The sequence below is a fragment of the Psittacula echo genome (assembly GCF_963264785.1).
Source record: "Psittacula echo genome assembly, chromosome: 3".
Taxonomy (NCBI): Eukaryota; Metazoa; Chordata; class Aves; order Psittaciformes; family Psittacidae; genus Psittacula; species Psittacula echo.
The window spans coordinates 37,489,767-37,510,553 of record NC_137736.1 but is presented as its reverse complement, the minus strand read 5'-3'; the positions used below and the strand labels follow the sequence as shown (position 1 = coordinate 37,510,553).

Here is a 20,787-nt window from a genome sequence, read left to right as displayed (position 1 = left end):
AAATGCCCATTTAATTCTTGGTCAGTCATACAACAACTTCTGAGAAACGAAAACTTGTTACAGGAAGCCTGACCTCATTTAAATACAAAGCTATAAAACTGTGACCTTTTTGCAAGTCTCCTGCAATTAGTAATCCAGGAAATAACTCTGTAGAAGACCTCATGACAACCATTATAATAATAGGATATTTTTATTAAAGAAAGACTGATTATCTCTAAACCCCTTAGATTTGAGGAAAAGTATAAAATTAAGTTCCAGACACCAACCAGTCATTTTAAACCTGCTCATTCTTATAAACAACCTTAATTTGGATTGGCTTTTCAACTGTTCTTTATGTTGTATAAATAGGTAAGTAACTATGCCTTGAAGATTTAGAGTGGTTTTTCAATGACTAACCAAAGCTTAGCAGCTATTTGCAATTTCTCTATATATTGCAATCCAATCCTTACGTCAGTCAATCTACAATCAACATAACCTGATTTTTCCCAGCTTCATCTCTTGGCTGCCTTCTTGTGTGCAGCTGCTGTAAATGAAATTAAAAACCAACCCTGGCTCTCAAAGCACAGGCATTTTGGAAGGCAGCATTTACATTTCACTTTGTGAAGACGTCTGAGGCTAGCACGTACAACAAGGACAGAAGAAAAAAAGTCAGAAATGGTTACATTTTAGAGAAATAAAAAATTAGAATCACTAAATGAAGTCTCTGGATACAATCTCATAAAACCAAGCACGGGCATTATTATAAAGTGCAGTTATTTTTAGGAAAAAAAGTATTTTATGAATATTGCAAGATTCTGATAGAGCACATCTGGTGAAGTGAGAATGAGGTAAGTTTAACCAGCTTTGTAATGTGAAATTCAAGTTTCATGGATTTAATTTTCATTTTTCACGTATGACAAAACAAAGATTCATTGCTTCCGCTTCAAGACCTCAGCAACTTACACCTTTAAATGACTATGTAGTGATAACTGTATAAATTAATGCTTCCAGTAGTTTTGTTTTGCTGGCATCTGACTATGATACCCTAAAAACACAAGACATAAATATTTTACACATTAGGTAATTAAGCATTATGCCAAAATGCTGCGGAAATGATGAAGTATCTGTCTGCTGAGGTTTGCATATCACAATCCCATACACATTTTATAGGCCTGGTTTGCCTTAGTAGCAGTTGACAGGAGTCCACTTAAAAATGTGTAAGACAGAACACCGCTATTGCCTGTTGATTCTGTAAAGAATTTACTAAACATACACTGTTTCCATTAAAGGCAAGAAAAGAATCTTTTACAGAGGTGGGACCTTTCCACTACTTGTGCTGATGTAACTTCTTAGATTAAGAGGAAGCTAACCAAGTACCAGATCACTTCATCACTTTAAACCACATCTGCAAGAATCACTGGAGCTGAGATGCCTCCAACCTCACACATTAATTTGTTGCTCTTTGCTGTTTGCTACATTCCAGAGCAACTATCTCTGTAAGGACAGATGGCAGCCAAAGCATGAGTTGTATGTCTGTGTATGTATATGCCTATAATAGTTCAAAATAAGGTGGGAGATACATGCTTCACATATATACAGTCATAGAATGGTTTGAGTTTTAAAGGACCTTGGAGATCCCCTAATTCCGAGCCCCTGCCACAGGCAGAGACACCTTTCACTAGATCAGGTTGCTCAAAGCCCCACCCAGCCTGGCCTTGAACATTTCCAGGGATGGGGAATCGCAGCAGCTCTTGTGCATGGGCTCAGCTTGGGTAAGCATTCTGAGACAGGGAAATAGGCGGACAAGGAACAGCATCCCTCACAATCTGTAACATCAAAAGAATGAACCAAACAACAATCCATGACTTAGATCAGAAATGGATCATGGACATATGTCATGCTGCCCTGACCTGGAATGGAAGAACTGTTAGCCTATAAATCTTACAATGATGCAGGAAACCCCCCAGCTTTTACAGCTTGTATTTTGAGACACTGAATTTGTTTTCGAAATGGTTGTGGTTTGTATCAAAGGGTCTAGAATTTCACACCTTCTCCTCTGTCTAAATAGTCTGTAGATATTGGAAGTGTTTGTGTTTTCAATCTTTCATGAAATGTGCAGCTAACTTGCAGCAGAACCTCTTCCCTACATGTCAGTAATGTTCCTTCATTAAGGAGACACATACCAGATAATTAAATCAGGTGTATGCATATACAAAATATATATGCATATATCGCATATCACATCAACACAGAATGGTCAAGAATGTTCATGCAAGGGGATAGCAAGAAAAGAATGTATGACCAATATTACAGTATATGTTCAGTGTTAGGAGAAAAAAGCCCGTTAGTCCAGGGAAATATTAACTTTGGAACTAAAATGCAAACCCCAAACCATTTTATCCTTTATTAATTTGATAAAAATTAAATTTTATTTCAGTTGTGTTGCAAATATTGAAAACAAAAAACCCAGGTAATTTTAATACTGCCTCTAAACTAGAATCTTAGGAATTCCTTGGAAAACAAATCACTCCTAGTTAATTATACTTCAAAATTATAGAAAGATTTAGTCAAAAATATAAAGGCTATTTTTCTTGAACAGGCAGTATTAAAAATGAAAATAGCAAAGAGAAGAAAGCTGATTTTTAAACATGCAAAGACACACACCATAGCTGAATGATATGCCTTAAAGGAAAACAAAGGGATACCTACTTTCTGCTGCTAGAAGTCCTAGTAGGAAGGCAGCATTTGGACAAACAACAAACAGTATGAAGATTTCAGAACAAGCGATTAATAAAGCTGCAACCTAGCACACTTCTTTAGCCACAAAATAGTATGAACAAAGTGACAAGGACCCCCCCACCCTCTTTGTTAATATGGTTTCTATGTCTGAAGCAAATGGGACTTGCAGGCTGGGATGGGAGGAAAACAAACACTTGGCACTAGGAAGGTAGCACATGTACACAGTGCTAGGTATCTATAATACCAGACTTTTTCCAACATTGGTTAAACTATTTTAAAAAACTCATGGACAAAAAATGATTTTAAGTAAGATTATCATAAAAGGTGAACTGAAAAACTAATTCAACATACTGTAAATGAAGCATAACATCATACTAATTTACTAGTATTTACTAACTGGAATTTAGCAGTATTATATTGAAGTTATTTTTACCAAAGTTTCAGTGAGAACCAATATGAGAATCATTTAGAAATGCAACCACTTTATTACTGTTTTTAATTAATAATGACTTTATATGCTTAAAAGGTTTTGTATCTAAACATACCAGAACCAGAAGATATAACAGCTGAAAAATTATAAAGATAATAATGGAATATTGGAAACACTCAGATTTATGATCTCAAACCTGTCAAACCTGTCAGTTATACCTGTAATACTAAATAAGCAATTAATAACAGTAAATTATAAGGTAAATGATTTCCCTCCCTTCCCCAAAGAAGTCATGCTTAAAAATGTTACACAAGGCCCCTTGCAAATATTTACAAAATAAGTGGTAAATTTTTCACAACACCAGGATTTCTTTTTCTTTCTTGTGTCAACGAGACTGATAGTCTTTAAGATATGGACTTATACTGCCCATTTTTCATGAAATCTAAATCCCACAAAACTACTAAGCACTCACTAACTTGTGCATTAAGCTAGTTTAATGTATATTAAACAACTTGGCCATACATTTACTATTTGATCTCACTCTGAAATACTATTTGATTTAGCTTTTCCCCCATTGCCATTACTTTCAAATTTGAAAATCAAGATCTCATACTGCTAAAATTTTCTCATTCAATACAATAGTAGAACAAATTAAAAGAATGAAAATTTCAATTTACAGCAACCCTGACACAAAATATCAAAATGCATTTGTAAAAATGCCACATGAAATGCATGTCTTGCAGTTGGGAAAACAAGCTAGAAACACTGATGTACACTTAACGTGCCTGCTCACTGTGCAATGCAAAAGCACTGCTTCTATGTTTGTCACCTTTACTGTTACCACAGAACTCAGAAATCACAGAAATGTTCAGGAAGTACTGCAACAGTGCTATTTGTTAGCCTATGCTAAGTAAGTACACTTGGTCAGTCAGTGTGTTATAAAATATGCTGCTGTACCTTCTTTGTGGTTAAACTGAAATACAGCGTTACAAGACGCCTTACAGGAATCTAGAATTTTTTGCAGCAAAAAGCTACTCTGAAACTTGTTAGTCACATTTCAGAATATGAGCACTATAAACCAAGCAATCCAAGCAGCCATTATAGAGGAAAGTCCTTCAGCCAAAAAGTAAGGTTTGCTTTAATCTAAAAATCAGTTACGCAGTTTTCCAAAGTCTATGGGCTATTCACTGGCTTAACTCCAACACTGACTCAGTGGTTCTGAAAAGGTGGCTACAAAACAGTTTTTGGAAATACAAAGTTATAAACACCCTCTTCAATATATGGGGTTTTCTAACTGTTGGCCTAAAAACTTAACCATCATAAATCTACTTAAAACTCCAAAGTAAACCGAATGACCTTCCTGAATTCAGCTTCCCAAGTCAAAATGTCAAAACAATTCCACAGCCTTTCTTTGGGCTGCTGCAGAATGGGGAAACTGAAGAAGGAGAAGGAGAAGTGAAAAGCTTTACACTGGTGATGTTCGTTCTTCAGCCTTTTGTTAAAACACTTGAAAATCATACTTCTGTACTCCCTGTAAGGGGACAAATGGTCAGCATTTGACATAAGCAGAGGAAATTCTCTATCTTAATCTAATTTGCAATCAGGCAATAGGAGAGCCAGGGAGGGTCGGGGAGAGAGAAGGGAGTTGGATGGAGAAGGGCAGCAGAGAGCGAACTGATCGCAATTTCTCTGGAACCTAATTAATTTCGTGGTCCGCTTCCAATACTCTCTACCAGGCCAATTTTTCTCATGTGTCAGATTTAGCCTTTAGGGCTGCTGATTGCTATATGTTTGTTACAGCATATTTAAAATATCCAAATCATACACTAACTTGGGAAATTGACATTTACAATGACTTGAAGACAGGCAACCTGGAAGTAAAATGTTTTACATTCTAGCAAAAAAATATTTGCAAGGTGCTTGTCATTTGAGCTGTTTAGTGGCTTTACTAAAGAAGTTACTGAACACAGCCTATCAGCAGCAAAGTAATATTATTTTAGTTTAAAAGTGTTTATTTAATTTTTCAAAACACTTTAAAAGCCTTTGCCGTACTTTCTCAAAATTTAGTGAGACTGACTTCTGCCTTGGTACCAGCAGAATGATAGTGGGTTAAGTCTAGTCTTTCTGAGGACTGCTACTGACTAAAGAGGAAATAGATCCCCCAGAACAAGCTGTGGGAACCAATAATTATTAATACATTCTATGAATGAAAGGAAGATGTGTACAGAAAAATACCTGGTTGACTTTATATGAAATTTATCTGTGTTCATTGCCATCTAATTTAGTTGTACAATTTGCTGATCCTCATTGGAAAGCTCTCTAACAAGAATACCTTTTGTGATTCTACATCTAAAAAATTCACCTGACTTGCTACCTATAGTGCCTTCATATTCCAGGCTGTCTGGTAGTATAGGAAGATGCTCGAAGGTTCCAGCAATCCCAGGTTCACTGAACTGTAAGGAAGAACACCTCTAGATTGATCCAGCAAAAGGAAAGAACTGAAATTTTTTGTTTCTGTGTTTAGAAAGACCTAGAGGAGAACTGGATATACAATTTGCATAACCCAATAAGCATTTATATTTTTACATCTTTATCTTGCTAGGAGTTCCACATTTGCCCATTTCTGACAACTCCTTTAAATTCAATGATAAGCTCCATGAAATTTTATGGGAGGATTAAATAGGCAGCAACATTTAAAATATTAAATGCTCTTCATTAGAGTTTATGGTCTGGAATAGCATTATGAGTTGTTAGGAAGGAAGCTTAAATAACCTTTAAGATAGCCAAGTTTTTACGGCAATTCAAGAGTTTTATGTCTAATTTCTATAAAGTAGTTCAGTTGAATCATTACAAAAACCTACCCTTACAAGCTAAAAATATTTGAAAACTTTATTAGTGTTCTTCTGAAGAGGATTGATTTCCATATCTAGCAATTTCAGAAGCTGAAAGTTGCAGTGTTTATTAGTGTTTATCCTGTGATATTAAATATTTTATCAGCTAATGTAGTCAGTCAGGGACACATCATGAAAACTACTCACTTAGTATGATTTCCTGATAACCGTGATCTCCCATCAGTGAGACCAACAATGTTATTTTAGGAACAGCTACGCTTTCCTGAGAAATCCAAGCTATTGTTTCAGTTATTTCAGAGATGAACAGAACATAACAAGAGATCCAGCATAGATATTGCATAGAATTTACAATAGTAGTGGATTCATATTTTCTGTGAGCAGAAAAAAATAGAACTTGTACCTTTGTTATATACTGATATCTGCAATTACATCACTATATGAGGAAGACACATGCCCTGTTGATGCATGACTGAATCTTGAAAGAGGAACTGCAGTTTTCATTTTAGGAAAGTTGCTATTACCAATCATGTTGGTAGCCTGTTTGTTTTATTGAAATGGGGGAAGTAACTGAAACAAGAATTAAAGAACTGCAAGTAATTCTGGGTGAAGTAAACCAGATTTATTCTTTCTTTAAAAGAATATATGGATACTTATTTACAAGTACATCAAGTATTCAAGAGCTAGCTGCCTAAAGGTAGGCCATGAGGCTGTTATTACCCATTTTTAATAAATGATCTGAGATTCCCATTCACTTCTGTAGAAATGATGAGCAGTGTGCATCTCTAAAGATGAAGCGATTTAATTGAATTCCAAGAAATGAAATTTAAGAATTTCAACCAAAAAATTTGCCCCCAATTCCTACATTAATGACATTGAAATAATTTATGAAAATTACTTGCTCATATGAAAAAGCAAAAAAGGAACACTTAACATATGAAGCCAGTAAGTAATTTTCTCACCTATTAAAATACTGGGGAAAAGAATCATCATACAGTAGTTCAGCACCTGTAATTAAGTTCTTGAAATGTATTCCAGTAAAGTTGATGCATACAATAAATATTCTGCCAGTACTATTCAGTTTAGAAAAATAAGAGAGTCCAATTTGCCTTAGATTTTTCTTAAAATTTCATTTAACCTGATCCTAAATCCTAATTTTAGGTCAGATAGAGCAACACAGACTTTTGCACTGCAAACGTCATGAGTAACATTATGTCAGAATTAAGATACGTAACTATGATAGGGCTGTGTTAGTATAGGGATTGCCGGGTTATTTGAATTCCTGGACAAAAGGACTACTTGGAGTAAGATCACTGTCCTGCCCAAGCTATGTGCTCAGAGCACAGCAAAGGTATTATCTTCCCCTTTGAAGTACGTTGGGAGGTCTGTGAAGCACAGGTATTGTCTCTCTCTGAAGATCTGAGTTGTAATATGAGAAATACTGTCTGATGTATTCTAAAGAGGAGACAGCTAAATTCATACTATTCTCCCAAACAGGAGGTCAAGAAACTCTGGTACACAATATTTTCTTTCTATAAATAACTACTAGTAAGGCATGAGGACCTTGCTACTGCCCTTGCTCCTTGCCCCTGATTCAAGACAAAATTTCAATAATCTTTTACACTCAAGTAATATAAAGAGAAATATGAAGTTATAGCACCATTTGTAATTAAATGTACATACAACAAATAAATCAGACAGATTTCTGTAGAAACAACTGTACAGAGACTTTATCTTAATTTTCTTCAGTCACTAGCACCATTATGAAAAACTCTTTATGCTTTCACATTTAAGTGTTAACTTAATATGCAAATTTATGAAATCATGAGAAATTATTAAATACTTGGTACTTTAGTCAGTATAGCATTAAGACAGGTTGACTGCAGTAAATATACTTTCTGTTACAATACCTGAGGAGGTGGGGTCTTCAGAGAAGTCTGGCAGCTCTTCAGGGGGGTCACCATAGAATGAGTTGAATTTGTGGCTTGACACAGCTGCTAGTACTGCCCCCTGAATAAAAATACCCGTAAAGCCTAAATTACACGAAGAAGGATAATGAAACAGTTCCAGATATCTTAGATCACTCAATCTCCTGAAGTCTCTCAGGTGTTGACTTCCACACTGAGGAGTAAATAAATTTTATAGTCTTTAGCTCTGCTTCACTATTACCGGTGACCATATCTAACAGAAGAGCTGGTCATACACAACTCTAATAAACAGTAATACGTTCTTTGCAAGGGGATTTATTTATTATTTTAAAATAATAGTGTGAAGCCTAAATTCCTGTTGTACAATGTAATCAAAATTTCTAATTTGGAGTCATCGAATCAACCAGGTTGGAAAAGACCTTCAAGATCATCAACTCCAACCATTCCCCAGCACTGCCAAGGCTGCCACTAAGCCATGTCAATTAAGGCCTCGTCTACACTGTTTGGGAATGCTTCCAGGGACGGTGACTCCACAACTGCCCTGGGCAGCCTATTTCAGTGCCTGGGGGAAGGAATTGTTCCTAATATCCAGCCTAAACCTCTCCTGATGCTGCTTGAGGCTGTTTCCTCTTGTCCTATCCCTTGTTCCTTGGGACAGGAGACTTATTTCCACTTCTCCTCTCACCCAGACTGGGTAGCTTGGCAAGCACAAGAATTTGCCCTTTAAAACAACATAATATGTTGTTGTTTGAGAAATGGCCAGAATCTGACACTGACAGAATTATATATCCATAATATATCTATATGAAAATGTATTAATGTCAGACTCCCAGAATGAGTGTTGTATGGGAGCAAGTTTAGTAGCAGGCAAAATGAACAATAGATAATTTCATGAAACATTCTGTAGAACAGTGCTTTGATTAAAAGGGTAGAAAACAAATAGCATAGGTATAATGATCTTAAGGTCCTTTCAACCCTAACTATTCTATGATTCTGTGATTCTATAAAACCTCTCTGGTGACTAAATATAGTTGCCTCCCCAGAAGAAATATGGCAAAGATCTGAAACTGCATCTACAGCAGGAAAACAGGTTATATTCTGAAATGCAGTAGCCAACATTTTAATGAAGGCAGTATGTGGACATACAAACCACCTAAGAGAAAGTGCTGTTTGTGATGATCTACAACAACTGTTGCATCCTAATGTTGCAGCTACATTAAGATTTTGAACAGCAGCAACTCAACATGTATATCTGATTCTGGGTTTTATTACAAATCATAAATACCACTCATGAATTGTAATGCTGCACACTTCTGTTTCAATTTTCTCAAACTTTCACTGAATTTTAAAACGTTTTTCTATTAAACTTTCAAAGATAGGAACTGAGGGGAAACCATGTTGCCTTGGGCTAAAACGTTAACATTCTTTTCAATACAGCTAGAAAATAATCTTGTGTATAGTTAAACATAAAGGTGATAAACCGAAGAATCCATCTCGTCTCTTTCTGAAAAAAGACATTAAAACATTATGTTCCTTTTATTATAAATGTAACAGAATATTAACAGAAGCCATTGTACCATTCTCTCCTTTCCAGTAATTCATATTACTTAGTATTACTGAATTAATTTTAAAGGAACACCTCAAACACACCGGGGTTGATATCTGACAATTTGCGCTGAAATTTAGTTTGAAATCTATGCATTAAGAAAGGATGAACACCCTCAACAGGACACTGCAATAAACAACTGTGAACTCTGTTTCAATTTGCTATTTTATTGCTGACTTCAGAGTATAGATTTCTCTTAGCACATTTAAAATTATAAAAGTATCACACAAAATTTATCTAATTACATTGTTTTAGCAGTACGTTCACTTTACCTTTAGTTTTCGTCTTGCATTGAATTTTCTCAATTGTTCTACTGTTTCTGGAAGATGAATCTTGTATGCATAGCGATCTCTCTCCTTAAGAAAACAAAACCACAAAAACCCCCAACCAAAACAAAAAAAACATTAAAAACAAGCTCTTAGTATTCTCACTGCATTAGGAAACTAGACAAGAAATGTACCAGCTTATAAGCATCCTAAGGAGAATGAAGCTTGGGAGATGGGGCACATGTCTAACAGAGGAGGAAGTACAAGCTCAATGGCTGATGACATTGGCTCCTTCCAACTGGATAAGTTTCAACCCAGTTTCCCAATATTCAGAAGAGTGTCTTAACCATTGTTATTCCCAAGAGGTGCACGCTCCTGCCCTCCTTTTATAAGCTAGACCATTCTACAGCTTGGAATACACGAGTCAGAGCCAGAAAGACAGCTGAGAAGTGGAAGAACAACTCTGTTTGCTGATAGACCGTTTACTCGGAAGAAGATCAGATGTGCCTGTGCTTTCCCTGTTCTTTTTTTCTGTGGTCTTTTGTGTGTATGGGGGTGTGTGTGTGTGTGCATGTGAATATTTGTCTACTGTATAACCTTATATACAGTCCAGGAGCAGACATCAGAATACCACCCTTTCCAAATAAGTGCCCTGTTTAACTTGATATTCTGATTCTCCACCCTGGGCTCACACTATAGAAAATAAAGAGGATAACAAAGAAAAATAGTTAATCCTTCAGTTTCTGCCACAGAAAATGAAATGCTCTGAACTAGTAATAGGCACTTTTTAAATGTGCAACATGCCCTTCATTTCCCATTTCAATGTCTATACTCTGATGCTGCTAAAGATGCCTAAGTGAGTTTGCTATTGCTGTTAAGCAAGAGTTCAAGTCTGGCAATTACCAAAAGCTCAGGCTTTAACTGTATAAAGTATTTAAAGCACATTATGACACATTTCCTACAATGTCACATCTACTATGAAAAGTTCAAAGAAATAAAAAAATAAGTCATTTTCTCCCTTGCAGAGGAAACTGGTATGGCAACAACTGCTTTTACTACCTTTAACCAGGGATGATTCAGTGCTTCATATACTGTTATCCTTTCTGCTGGATCCAGCATAAGCATGCGACGTACCAGATCTTTGGCACTTTCAGAAATATGGCTCCATTGCCTAGGATTCATCTGATTACAAGCAAGAAAAAATCAAATTAAATTAATAATAAGAACATAGAAAAGAACCTACTTTTTATGTAAAGTAATTGCATAGATTTAACAGTGGTTGGTACTTGTAAATATTTTATTATAATAAATGTAAAAAGAAGTTTCTAAGATTTGTAATAATGTACAAAATCATACATTAGTAGCTATTGAAATGGCATAAAAAATTGAAAACAGTGAGCTCTGTATCACATAAAAGCTGATATATCCTTGGTATTATGTTATAATCACAGCACAATTTTCTACCTATGCTACGTTTTGTTCAGATAAAAGTGACCCTTCACTAGAAAAATTAAAAATAGTTAGGCTTTGTCTGACAGTTACCTATGCATATGATAAATGCAGAAATTAAGTCTACTCCTGGAATCACTACAAGGAATGGCAATGATAGTCTGTCTAGGTCAAACCACAATTTCATGCCAGTGATGCTGAGAATGAGGGGAGTAAGCTAATGCCTGTTAAGGACTCCTCTGGTCCTGTTCCACAGGTGTTATGGACTATAACTTACCAATAAATTCCTTTCAACTTTACAATAGTTAGGGATCTTCAGCCACTCAGGCAGGAAAGCCTACTAACATGTGATCAACAATACAAGCAATTGCAACTCTTTTTAGAGCAGAACTGTATCTTGAGGAGACAACAATGTGAAGGATGAGTTTGAATACATTTTCGTATCATGCATATGCAGGTTTGTGTCCAACTAGTCAAGATCATAGAATCACAGAATAGTTAGGGTTGGAAAGGACCTTAAGATCATCTACTTCCAACCCCCCTGCCACAGGCAGGAACATGTCATCCGATAAAACCATACTAAAGGAAATTAGCTCTAATGGAAGGAAGATAATTGCAAATTTGCAGCAAGATGGTTTTAAAATATTTGTAGTATTTTCACTGAATAGACATATCATTGTGGAAACAGGAACAGAGAAGGAACTGAGAAGACACAATGTACTGGCCAAGACTATTTTTTTTTAAACAAAGAAAAGTTAACTCTTACGCTTCTGGAAGTTTTTAGCTGTTTAAGAGATTTCATAAAGAAATCTTCCATAAAGTGAAACTGGAACATCTTACCAGTCTAAGCAATTCCAAAACTAGTGCCATGAAGAAATCCTGTTGTTTTCAGGAATACGAAATTCCTGACCAAGTGCAGTACCACTGCACTGCCACTTATATTCTAGCAGAATACTGTTAAGTTCATATAATAAAATACTTTCTAAACCATACTACAGACTATCAGGCAGTTTTAGGAGTTTCCACTCTTAATTTGCTAATACACAACTCGTATATGACCTCAGCTGCATACTGATCTTAGGCAAAACCACAAAAACAGTGAAGTCAAAGCTTTAAATTTGTCTCCACGATGGCTCTAGGATACTTTTATTGTGAAACGTGTATCTTGCATGCACACCAATCTGCTTTCAGTTCTAAGTGGATCCTTTTGAATCATCATCAGCACTTTACTACATACTGTAATATAAAGAAAAATGTCTAACTGCGTATTTACAGTAACATGCATTTTGTTTTACATCAAGACAATATGATGACCAGCCTTTATGATAGTTCTTTCAGTTGATTAAAAAATTAGAATTACCTATAAACCTAAGGAAACGTACAGTACGTTATACTACACAGCTAAACCTCACACAATCCTACTGAGCTAAATGTACAATTAAGAGTATAGTTGTTGCACCCATTTATTATTTCATCTGAGTAAATAGTCCCACATTCTAATTACCAACATTAATAAAAAACACAGCAGGAACAAGACAGACTGGGGACAGAAAATCATCTCTCTTCCTATGTAACACAGATTTCTATAAGCTTCAAATTATATGAGGCTAAATACAAAAATCAACTGTCAGAAATTTTACCAGCAAAACTTATCTCACTGGAAAAGGATTCAGGTATACTGTCATTTACCTTGTATTTTCCTTTAATAATGCCTTCAAATAATCTTTCCTTGGTTCCATAAAAAGGCAAACAACCGCTTAGCAGGATAAAAAGGATCACTCCACAACCCCAAACATCTACAGGCTTCCCATAAGGTTCCCTTTTTACCACTTCTGGGGCCATAAAATGAGGTGTTCCTACACGTCCTAAATGGAAATAAAACCAAAATTGAGTCAAAGTGATGTGTGTCAAATATGGCAACAAAGAATATTGCTGCATCAAACTAAAACAGTTTTAATAAGTTTTGTTTGTGGGTTAAGCTGTTAACACAATCCTTTTTTCCTTAAGTTTAGTATTTATTAAATACATCCAGTAAGACAAATCAGTCGTTTCCCTTTTGCTTGATTTATACTTTTATAAATTAAGGAACATCTTATCCTGCCCTGCAGACTGTGAAATAAGACTTACATAAGAGCATCAAGATTATTAAGTGAAACATGACATATAAAAGTAAAAATATCAATTTGGACAACCCTTGAAACAGGAATTATTTATCCAGAGAGCATGTACAAAGACACTGCAGACCTCCTTCTAACTGGAAGGAGCATAGATGGTCTTGATCATCATTGTCTGATGCTCTGCCCAAGCTTTACCCAGTGCAGCCAATGCAAAATGCTAGCAAATACGTTGTTCATTTATTTGAAGAAGGCAATGTCTTACCACAGATAAGAAGATAATGCTAATTTGTTTCACAGTGTGCTTTCAATAATGCCACACAGTAATGGTTTTGGGACAGTACTGATTCTGGATTGGTAATGAATGCGCACCCATAGAAAAAACACTTATTTAGCACTGATAAATATTTTGAGTGGGTAAACTGATTAAAATGACTTCATTCAACTTCTGTGTAACACATTAAGCCAAAAAAAAGTAACAAATATCTTACCTCGCCCTATAAAGGTTTCCCATTGCAAAGAGGTTTGTTTCCACTGTAAAGGATTTGCACAAATTAAGCTTGAATGCTGAAGGCATCAGTGACACGTACAAACACTGCCTTATTTGAACTACGCTGGTTCCACCAAGTACCAACAGAATTAAAAACCATAACTGTAGTAAACTGTTACTGTGTGTACCATCTTCATAAATTATTCTTCCTTACTGATTCTACAGTGGAATTCAGAGGCTCCAATCAAGGCTTTCAGCACCTTTGTTCTGTCTAGGAGAGTTTACAATTAAATCTGGAAAACCCGAGGCGTTCACATGGAACTTACATAATTCAGTCTTATCTGGTAAAGAGACTCTTGCTAGACTACCGTAGCCTATCCTGCACACCATTTGCATGTGAGTTAGCTAAGTCACAGCACCAGTAACAAACACCTAGGACACATTTTCCTGGTAGAAGCTTACTCAGTAAAGACCTTCCTTCGTTTATATAACCTAATGCAGGAATATGATCTGACTGTGCTCCGTTAACTAGTCCTTACTCACTCCTTTTTGCATCTACAAGGAGTAATAAATTGACAGAAGGCACTTCGTAACTACTCCCCCCCCCACCCCAAGATATCATCATTTATGACAACAAAAGCATCAACATTTCCAGCTCTGTGTCAGGCTGCGCATGTACGTAAGCAGCAACACCTGCCTCTTCAAACATTATTCATATACCACTTAGACTACTCACATGACATTAGTGGTATGCATACCACAGTCTGGAAATCTTTAGTACAGAAGATATGCAGGAGCGCAGAGCAGTCTGGCTTACCCAAGTCTTGTTTATCTCAGTGCTAAACTTCCTGGCATTTGGGTGCAGAGGTACTCATTCACAATTTTGGAGCAGGTGTAACCTTACACATTAAAAACCCCAAACATTTTTGGTAATAAATGTTGTTTAAATCTTTTTTATCAATATGAATGGAAAAATCACATACACTCTGAAGATTTTGCCTTCCTATGAGGCTTTCCAACTGCTGTTATGGAATCTGGGAAGTCTAGAGAAAAGAAACTTTTCAAGACAAAAAGCGAAAATAGCTAGAAGACAAGATATCACAGGGACAAAGCAAGCTATTTAAAAGAGGCATTAAAATTCAGGGAGATATATGGTCGTCTGGATCATGTAGCTAATGACACTAGAATTCCATGTATCAGATGATACCTAATTTGACTGAATGTGTATTTCCAAGAATTATGCGTCATTCTTCTCATCTCAGGACCTTCTCTGTGTTTTAAGCAAACAACTAGAGAGACAAACATGGTTAAAAACGACTATGTGCTGTGAGAAGTAGACTTAAAGGTTTAGGGTTTGGTTTTGAGGGTTTTTTTTGCAGAGCATTTAAGTCTGCTGGGCATTTGCAGTACAGTAAAGGCCAACCTACAGAACATCTTGTCCTGATGAAAACGTGCCCTTGCAAACAATTGTCCATCCTACATCTTCTCCTATGGTGTAAACTAGCATATTTAGCAGCAATATATACTACATAAGGAATACAATAGCATTATTTGGTGTAGGTGTTTAGATAACAAGATGCTGGCAAGTGCGTGTGTGTGTACTCCAGGACTGTTCCTTTTGAGAGGAGGCTGGGGCTGAACACTGGTGGTTCCAATGGACCCACTGCAGGGCACAACTCAGCAGAGCAGTCAAGATGGTGATGGCTCAGGTAAACGGCAAGAAGGGGAAAAACATTGCCCAGCAGTGAGGAATATGGGGAAAAGTGTGAGAAACAGCCAGTGAGCACCGAGGTGAGAGCAGGAGGAAGAGGTGCTACGGGTGCCCCAGCAAAGATTGCCATGCAGCCCCTACGGAGGTCATGGTGGAGCAGGTATCCACCCTGCAGCTCAAGGAGGACCTCATGCTGGAGCAGGTGGACATTCCCTGGAGGACCCACACAGAAGGAGGGGCAGTGTGAGAAGGAAGGTGCGGCAGAGAAGGGCTGTTACAGAATGACTGCAGCCCCTCAATTCCCCATCCCCTTACACCACTCCGGGATTGAGGTTAAGAGAGTGAGGAACAAGGAAGTGAAATTGTGCCCAGGGAGTAGAGGTGGTGGTGTTAATTTTTGTCTTTGCTTCCCACTGCCCAAATCTATTTGAACTAACAATAAATTCAACTCATTTCCCCCAAGTTAGGTCTGTTTTATCTATGATGGTAACTGGTAAGCAGTTTGCATGTATTTACCTCAACCCGTGAACTTTTTCATCCTATTTTCTTCCCTTGCTCTGATGAAGAGAGGGAGCAAGTGAGCAGCTGGTAGGAGTCCAGCCCTTAGCCAAGGTCAACCCACCAAATGTGTTATGCTGGTGTTAACATACAGAACACTGACTAAATGGGGAAAAATACGATCAATCTTCTGTCAAAGATACAGCTTGTTTCTTTCATTTTTAGTTTTGAAATATCACCTTAGATATTTTATACATCCTGTGATTAAATCAAGTACTCTGCAGTGTCAAGAGACCATCAAAAATGTGTATTTTTTCTTCCTTCTTCCCTTCTGCAAATAATGTTTCAAATGAAAATTACTTTGCTGAGATTGATAAGCAAGAAAAATCCTTCATTATTTATATGCACTCATAAATATATGCAGAACAGAACGGTTTCTTGAAACTGAGCATTAAACATCTTCCCTAAATTTTGCGAAGCAGGGTCTTGACGGTGGACAACAATTTCAGATTTTCTTTTCCCCTCTATTTCACTTCCTGAGCACAGTGCAAGAAAGTACAAAACCACTGATAAAACTATTGAATGTCAACAAGTAGCAAACATAACTTGCAACAGTATGCTTACCAAAATTGCAGACAAAACAAAAGATGCAAGCTTTACTTATGCAGTAGCCATGCACTGCCAGCACTCTGTTCATTATCAGTGACCTTCATAATAATTTTTTTCCTGAGACACATTTTTTTTCCTAACAAAACAAGCTTCTTGAGGTTTTTGTTTCCTACTCTGTATGTGACAATAGACAAATCATAGCCTCCTGATACTTCAAGGTTCCTATTTTGCTTTTTCTGGCAGCCTCACATCAGAATGCAAGGCTCCATGTTTAACTAGTCCACAAGTGCTCTTACAGACAAACTGACAGAAGTTCTGGTTAAAAACCGCCACCCCTCTCCAATCACCCCAATTTTTTTTCTCCTCCCTTGGAAGTTGAAGCAAGCAGATTACAAGAATAAGAATTGGATCTCTGTAGCCCTAGCTCAGAACCAGTATGCTATAAAAATCCACTTTAATGAACTGTTTAATGTTGAGCAGAAAGAATAGACTAGTTCAACAATAGGAAACATTCTACACAGCTGTTTAAAACCCCAAGAAACTGCTGCTATAAACTGGATGAAAAATGGATGCTACTTAATAGCATGCTGAAAAACCAGTACTACTAAACCTTAATACTCACTTTCAAATTTAAAATGAGAGTTCTATAAAAACAAATGAAACGAGAAAGAAAGCTAGGTTAACTTAATAAAATCCTGCCGTTTACCACTGTCAGATTATAATTACTGAAAATAATTACAGAATGATTTCGTTTTGTAACCTTTTTAGTATAGACTACAGGATCCTGATACTTTAGATAGGGGGGTGATGGTGGTGTGAAAAAGCAAAGTCAGGACAAACAGAAACTTAATTGGTTGATATCGAACTGTCCATTTAAATAGGATAAGAAAATATATATATATACGTGTGTATTACAAACTTCAAAAGTCTAAAGCAGTTTCCGGGGCAAGTGTCATCCTCGTGACAACAAACCACTGGGTTTGCCAAAAGGAGCAAATGCTGCTTTTGAGGTTTTTCTAAAAAAACTGACTTGAGCAAGGACTGCTGAACTGCACTTCTGGGTCACACTTAGCTCAGCAAAATCAACAGTGTGCACATCTGCACGTACATTGATAGGGATTTTTTCTATGTTGCAACCACAAGAACTGTAAGGTGAGCATCAGCAGCAGGATAAACAGAATCTGTAGACATCAAAGTTTTCTAAAATCATGGATACTCACTGATCTTTAGACCAAGTATCACTTCTGCTGAAAATTATCTAGTACAAAATTTGCCTCCTAAACTCATGCAGTGTAAAATTTTAAAATTGTTCCAAACAGTTCAGTTGTTAAAAATATTTTAGAAGCTTTTGAATTTTCTTTGGTGTTCTGGGAGAAGCTCTGCATCATTTTGGAAGCAGCGTGAGAAAGAATAGTAAGCAACAGCATTTTTCTCTCTTTAGTAGGTAACTTCTGCCTTCCACAGGTCTTATTCAGGATATAAGAACACTCATGGATATATTTGAATGACTGCTCATAGAAAATAACATTATTTTATTTAAATACATATTATATGCATAATATTATTTATATAAATATTAATCATTATATAAATAATACACACATGATTTTCAGTCGTATTTGTATGTGAGAAGAAATCATATGGAAGACTGGAATCAATTTTCTGTTTATATGCTTCTAGGTTCTTCTTAACTTTTCTAGAGTAGCATTAACAGAAAATCATCACTATATGAAGACTCTGCAGTAGTATGCACTTGTGATACTTGCATGCATCCAATTTATTGTAAGTAAATGCCTACATCAAAGTATTTGCTGACCTAGGAAGCACTCAATGCCTGAATAAGGACAGACATTTGATATCATATTTCTAGAGGTAAGCTTTCTTATCAGCCAGTTTTGAAGCATGATGGTAGTCTGGAAATTCATAAAATTGCTAATTTTACTAATTTTTCCTGTGGATAAACAGAGACCTTCAGTCTTCAGATGTAGTCAATCTGATATCATTTACAAGCACCAAAGATAAATGTTGACTTACCTTTGATAATTTAGTTTCTATGACTCTTTCCATATTATTCCAGACAATAGGGCTATGCTTTCCACAAGAAGAAGAGTATATACAGAGACCCAATCAGATTTTGTCATCCCTAAGGCAGGGGACTGATGACCAAGATATCAGAAGGAGAGTCTTTCAACAGCAGTAGTATCTGAACGATGTATAAGGAAACAACTGGAACAAATAATTTTTAGGAAAAATATGTGAGGTACTAATAAACATCACCATCTGACCTCTCATAATAGTGTAATAAGAAATATGTTCATAAATTAAGGAGTTTCTAAAAGAGTGGGATGTCCAGAATAATGTGGAAGGAATTGAAGAATCACACACAACAGATCAGCTAGGTCAATACTTCATGCTTTTAATTCCTTTCCACGTTACTCCAGACAATAGAGATGTTTAAGGCAGGTGTACAGAGAAGATGAATAGATTACAAAAAAAAATTAAGAAAAAAAAAAAGAAAAAGAGGAAAAAGAAAAAAAAAGGCAATTCAGCTTCAGCACAGAAGACTGCCTGGAGAAAATGTATTTTAAAAGATGCATCAGCAGACAACTGGATAACTGGATATTAGTGTCCAGAAAATGAACAAAGATCATATGTTAAACAGACAAATTATAATAACTGATTCAATGGCATTTTCAGCCATAAAACTGTGATGGACGAAGTAAACCTAAATTGACTTTTAAACACATTAGCCTCTTGTAAGTGCTCTCAAATTGACCCAGATGTGAAGTGGAATTTCTGAGAGACAGTAAACCACAGCTGCATGTTTTTGTTTTTTATTTTTCTAAGTCTACCAGAGGTAAAAATTTGAAGACTCTCACATTCTTTTATTTTTCAGGAAAAAAAAAAAAAAAAAAGGGAAATAGTGCACTTGCTTTGCCAAAGAAAGAAATGCTACCTTTTAATGGAACAAGAATACTAGTGTAGGACATCAGTTTATAAACATTTACTTCTTGGAAAACAAAATAAAGATCTGCTGTATCATTCAGACAATGATGAAAAGGAAAAAGGTCTATGCAGTGTACAAACACAGCAATTCAAAAATATGTTCTTTAAACCAAGAAGATCCAGTTTGGTGAAACACTAGAACAGGTTGCCCAGAGAGGTGGTAAGATGCCCCATCTCTGGAAGCATTCAAGGTCAGGTTGGATGGGGCTCTGAATATCCTGATGTAGTCAAAGATGTCCCTGATCATTGCAGCGGGGTTGGACTAGATGACCTTCAAAGGCCCCTTCCAACCCAAACTATTCTGTGATCACTTTCACATTGATGGAAAGAAAATAGGAAAAAAGGGAACTTGAAAGATCCCTCCCCAGTTCCACAGTTTTACTTGCAAGGAAATTTATGGTAATGCTTTCTTTTACTATTTTTTGTAGTAAGTCTAAAAAGTCTAAAGTGGATGAAGAACCAAGAACACTTGATATTTATGTGCTGTACTTCTATTAAGAACATACAAGATGTTTGTCAGTAAGCCGATGATGGTTGTGATAGGATACCTGAAGATACTATGGGATTCTGAAGCAGCTTAGTGGGACTAACTAATAATACATACAAATCAATGCTGGACTGGATTAGCATCATACCTGTGACATTTTGCTGCTAAAAGTAAAAAGTGAAAAAGAGTCAGCTATCCATATATAAGACTTGACAGTATAGAACCTCATACAGTTATTTTTACTAGTGGAAACCAGGAGAAAGTAAGTAAAAAACCCCAAGATTTAGCATCTCAGATATTTGAGATCTGATAAATCTGATGTCACATTTATTTAAGAAAATATTGAGACTATTCATATCACATTCTGAAAGAAAATTGTTTAAGGAAGAAGATGGAGATAGTAGTGTGAGATTGCTTTATTAAATCACTGACTTCCCAGAGGTTACACTACTCCAGCTGCATGATAACCATGCAAACATGGTTATCTACAAACCTATCTACATCCTTATCCACAATAGAGTTCACTTACAAATTATGATGATCTGTAACTACTGAGCATACTGTCAGAATTCCATCTTAAAGCACCTACTTCGATGCTTCAAATCAATACACTTAGGAAAACTTTC

General features: G+C 36.2%; 1 protein-coding gene across 5 annotated transcripts in view; it reads right to left on the bottom strand.

The window, feature by feature from the left end:
* The window catches only part of CASK (calcium/calmodulin dependent serine protein kinase), a gene marked incomplete at both ends in the record, with an annotated part of 204,646 nt that overhangs the window by 68,528 nt on the left and 115,331 nt on the right, over window positions 1-20,787 (bottom strand). For 3 of the 5 annotated variants that reach the window (XM_080613241.1, XM_080613243.1, XM_080613244.1), the window contains 4 exons: window positions 7,893-8,007; window positions 9,804-9,887; window positions 10,857-10,979; window positions 12,936-13,111. In XM_080613241.1, coding sequence (XP_080469367.1) covers window positions 7,893-8,007; window positions 9,804-9,887; window positions 10,857-10,979; window positions 12,936-13,111 — 498 coding nt within the window. The remainder of the gene's footprint in view (window positions 1-7,892; window positions 8,008-9,803; window positions 9,888-10,856; window positions 10,980-12,935; window positions 13,112-20,787) is intronic. The other 2 variants (XM_080613242.1, XM_080613245.1) reach the window with 1 other exon arrangement.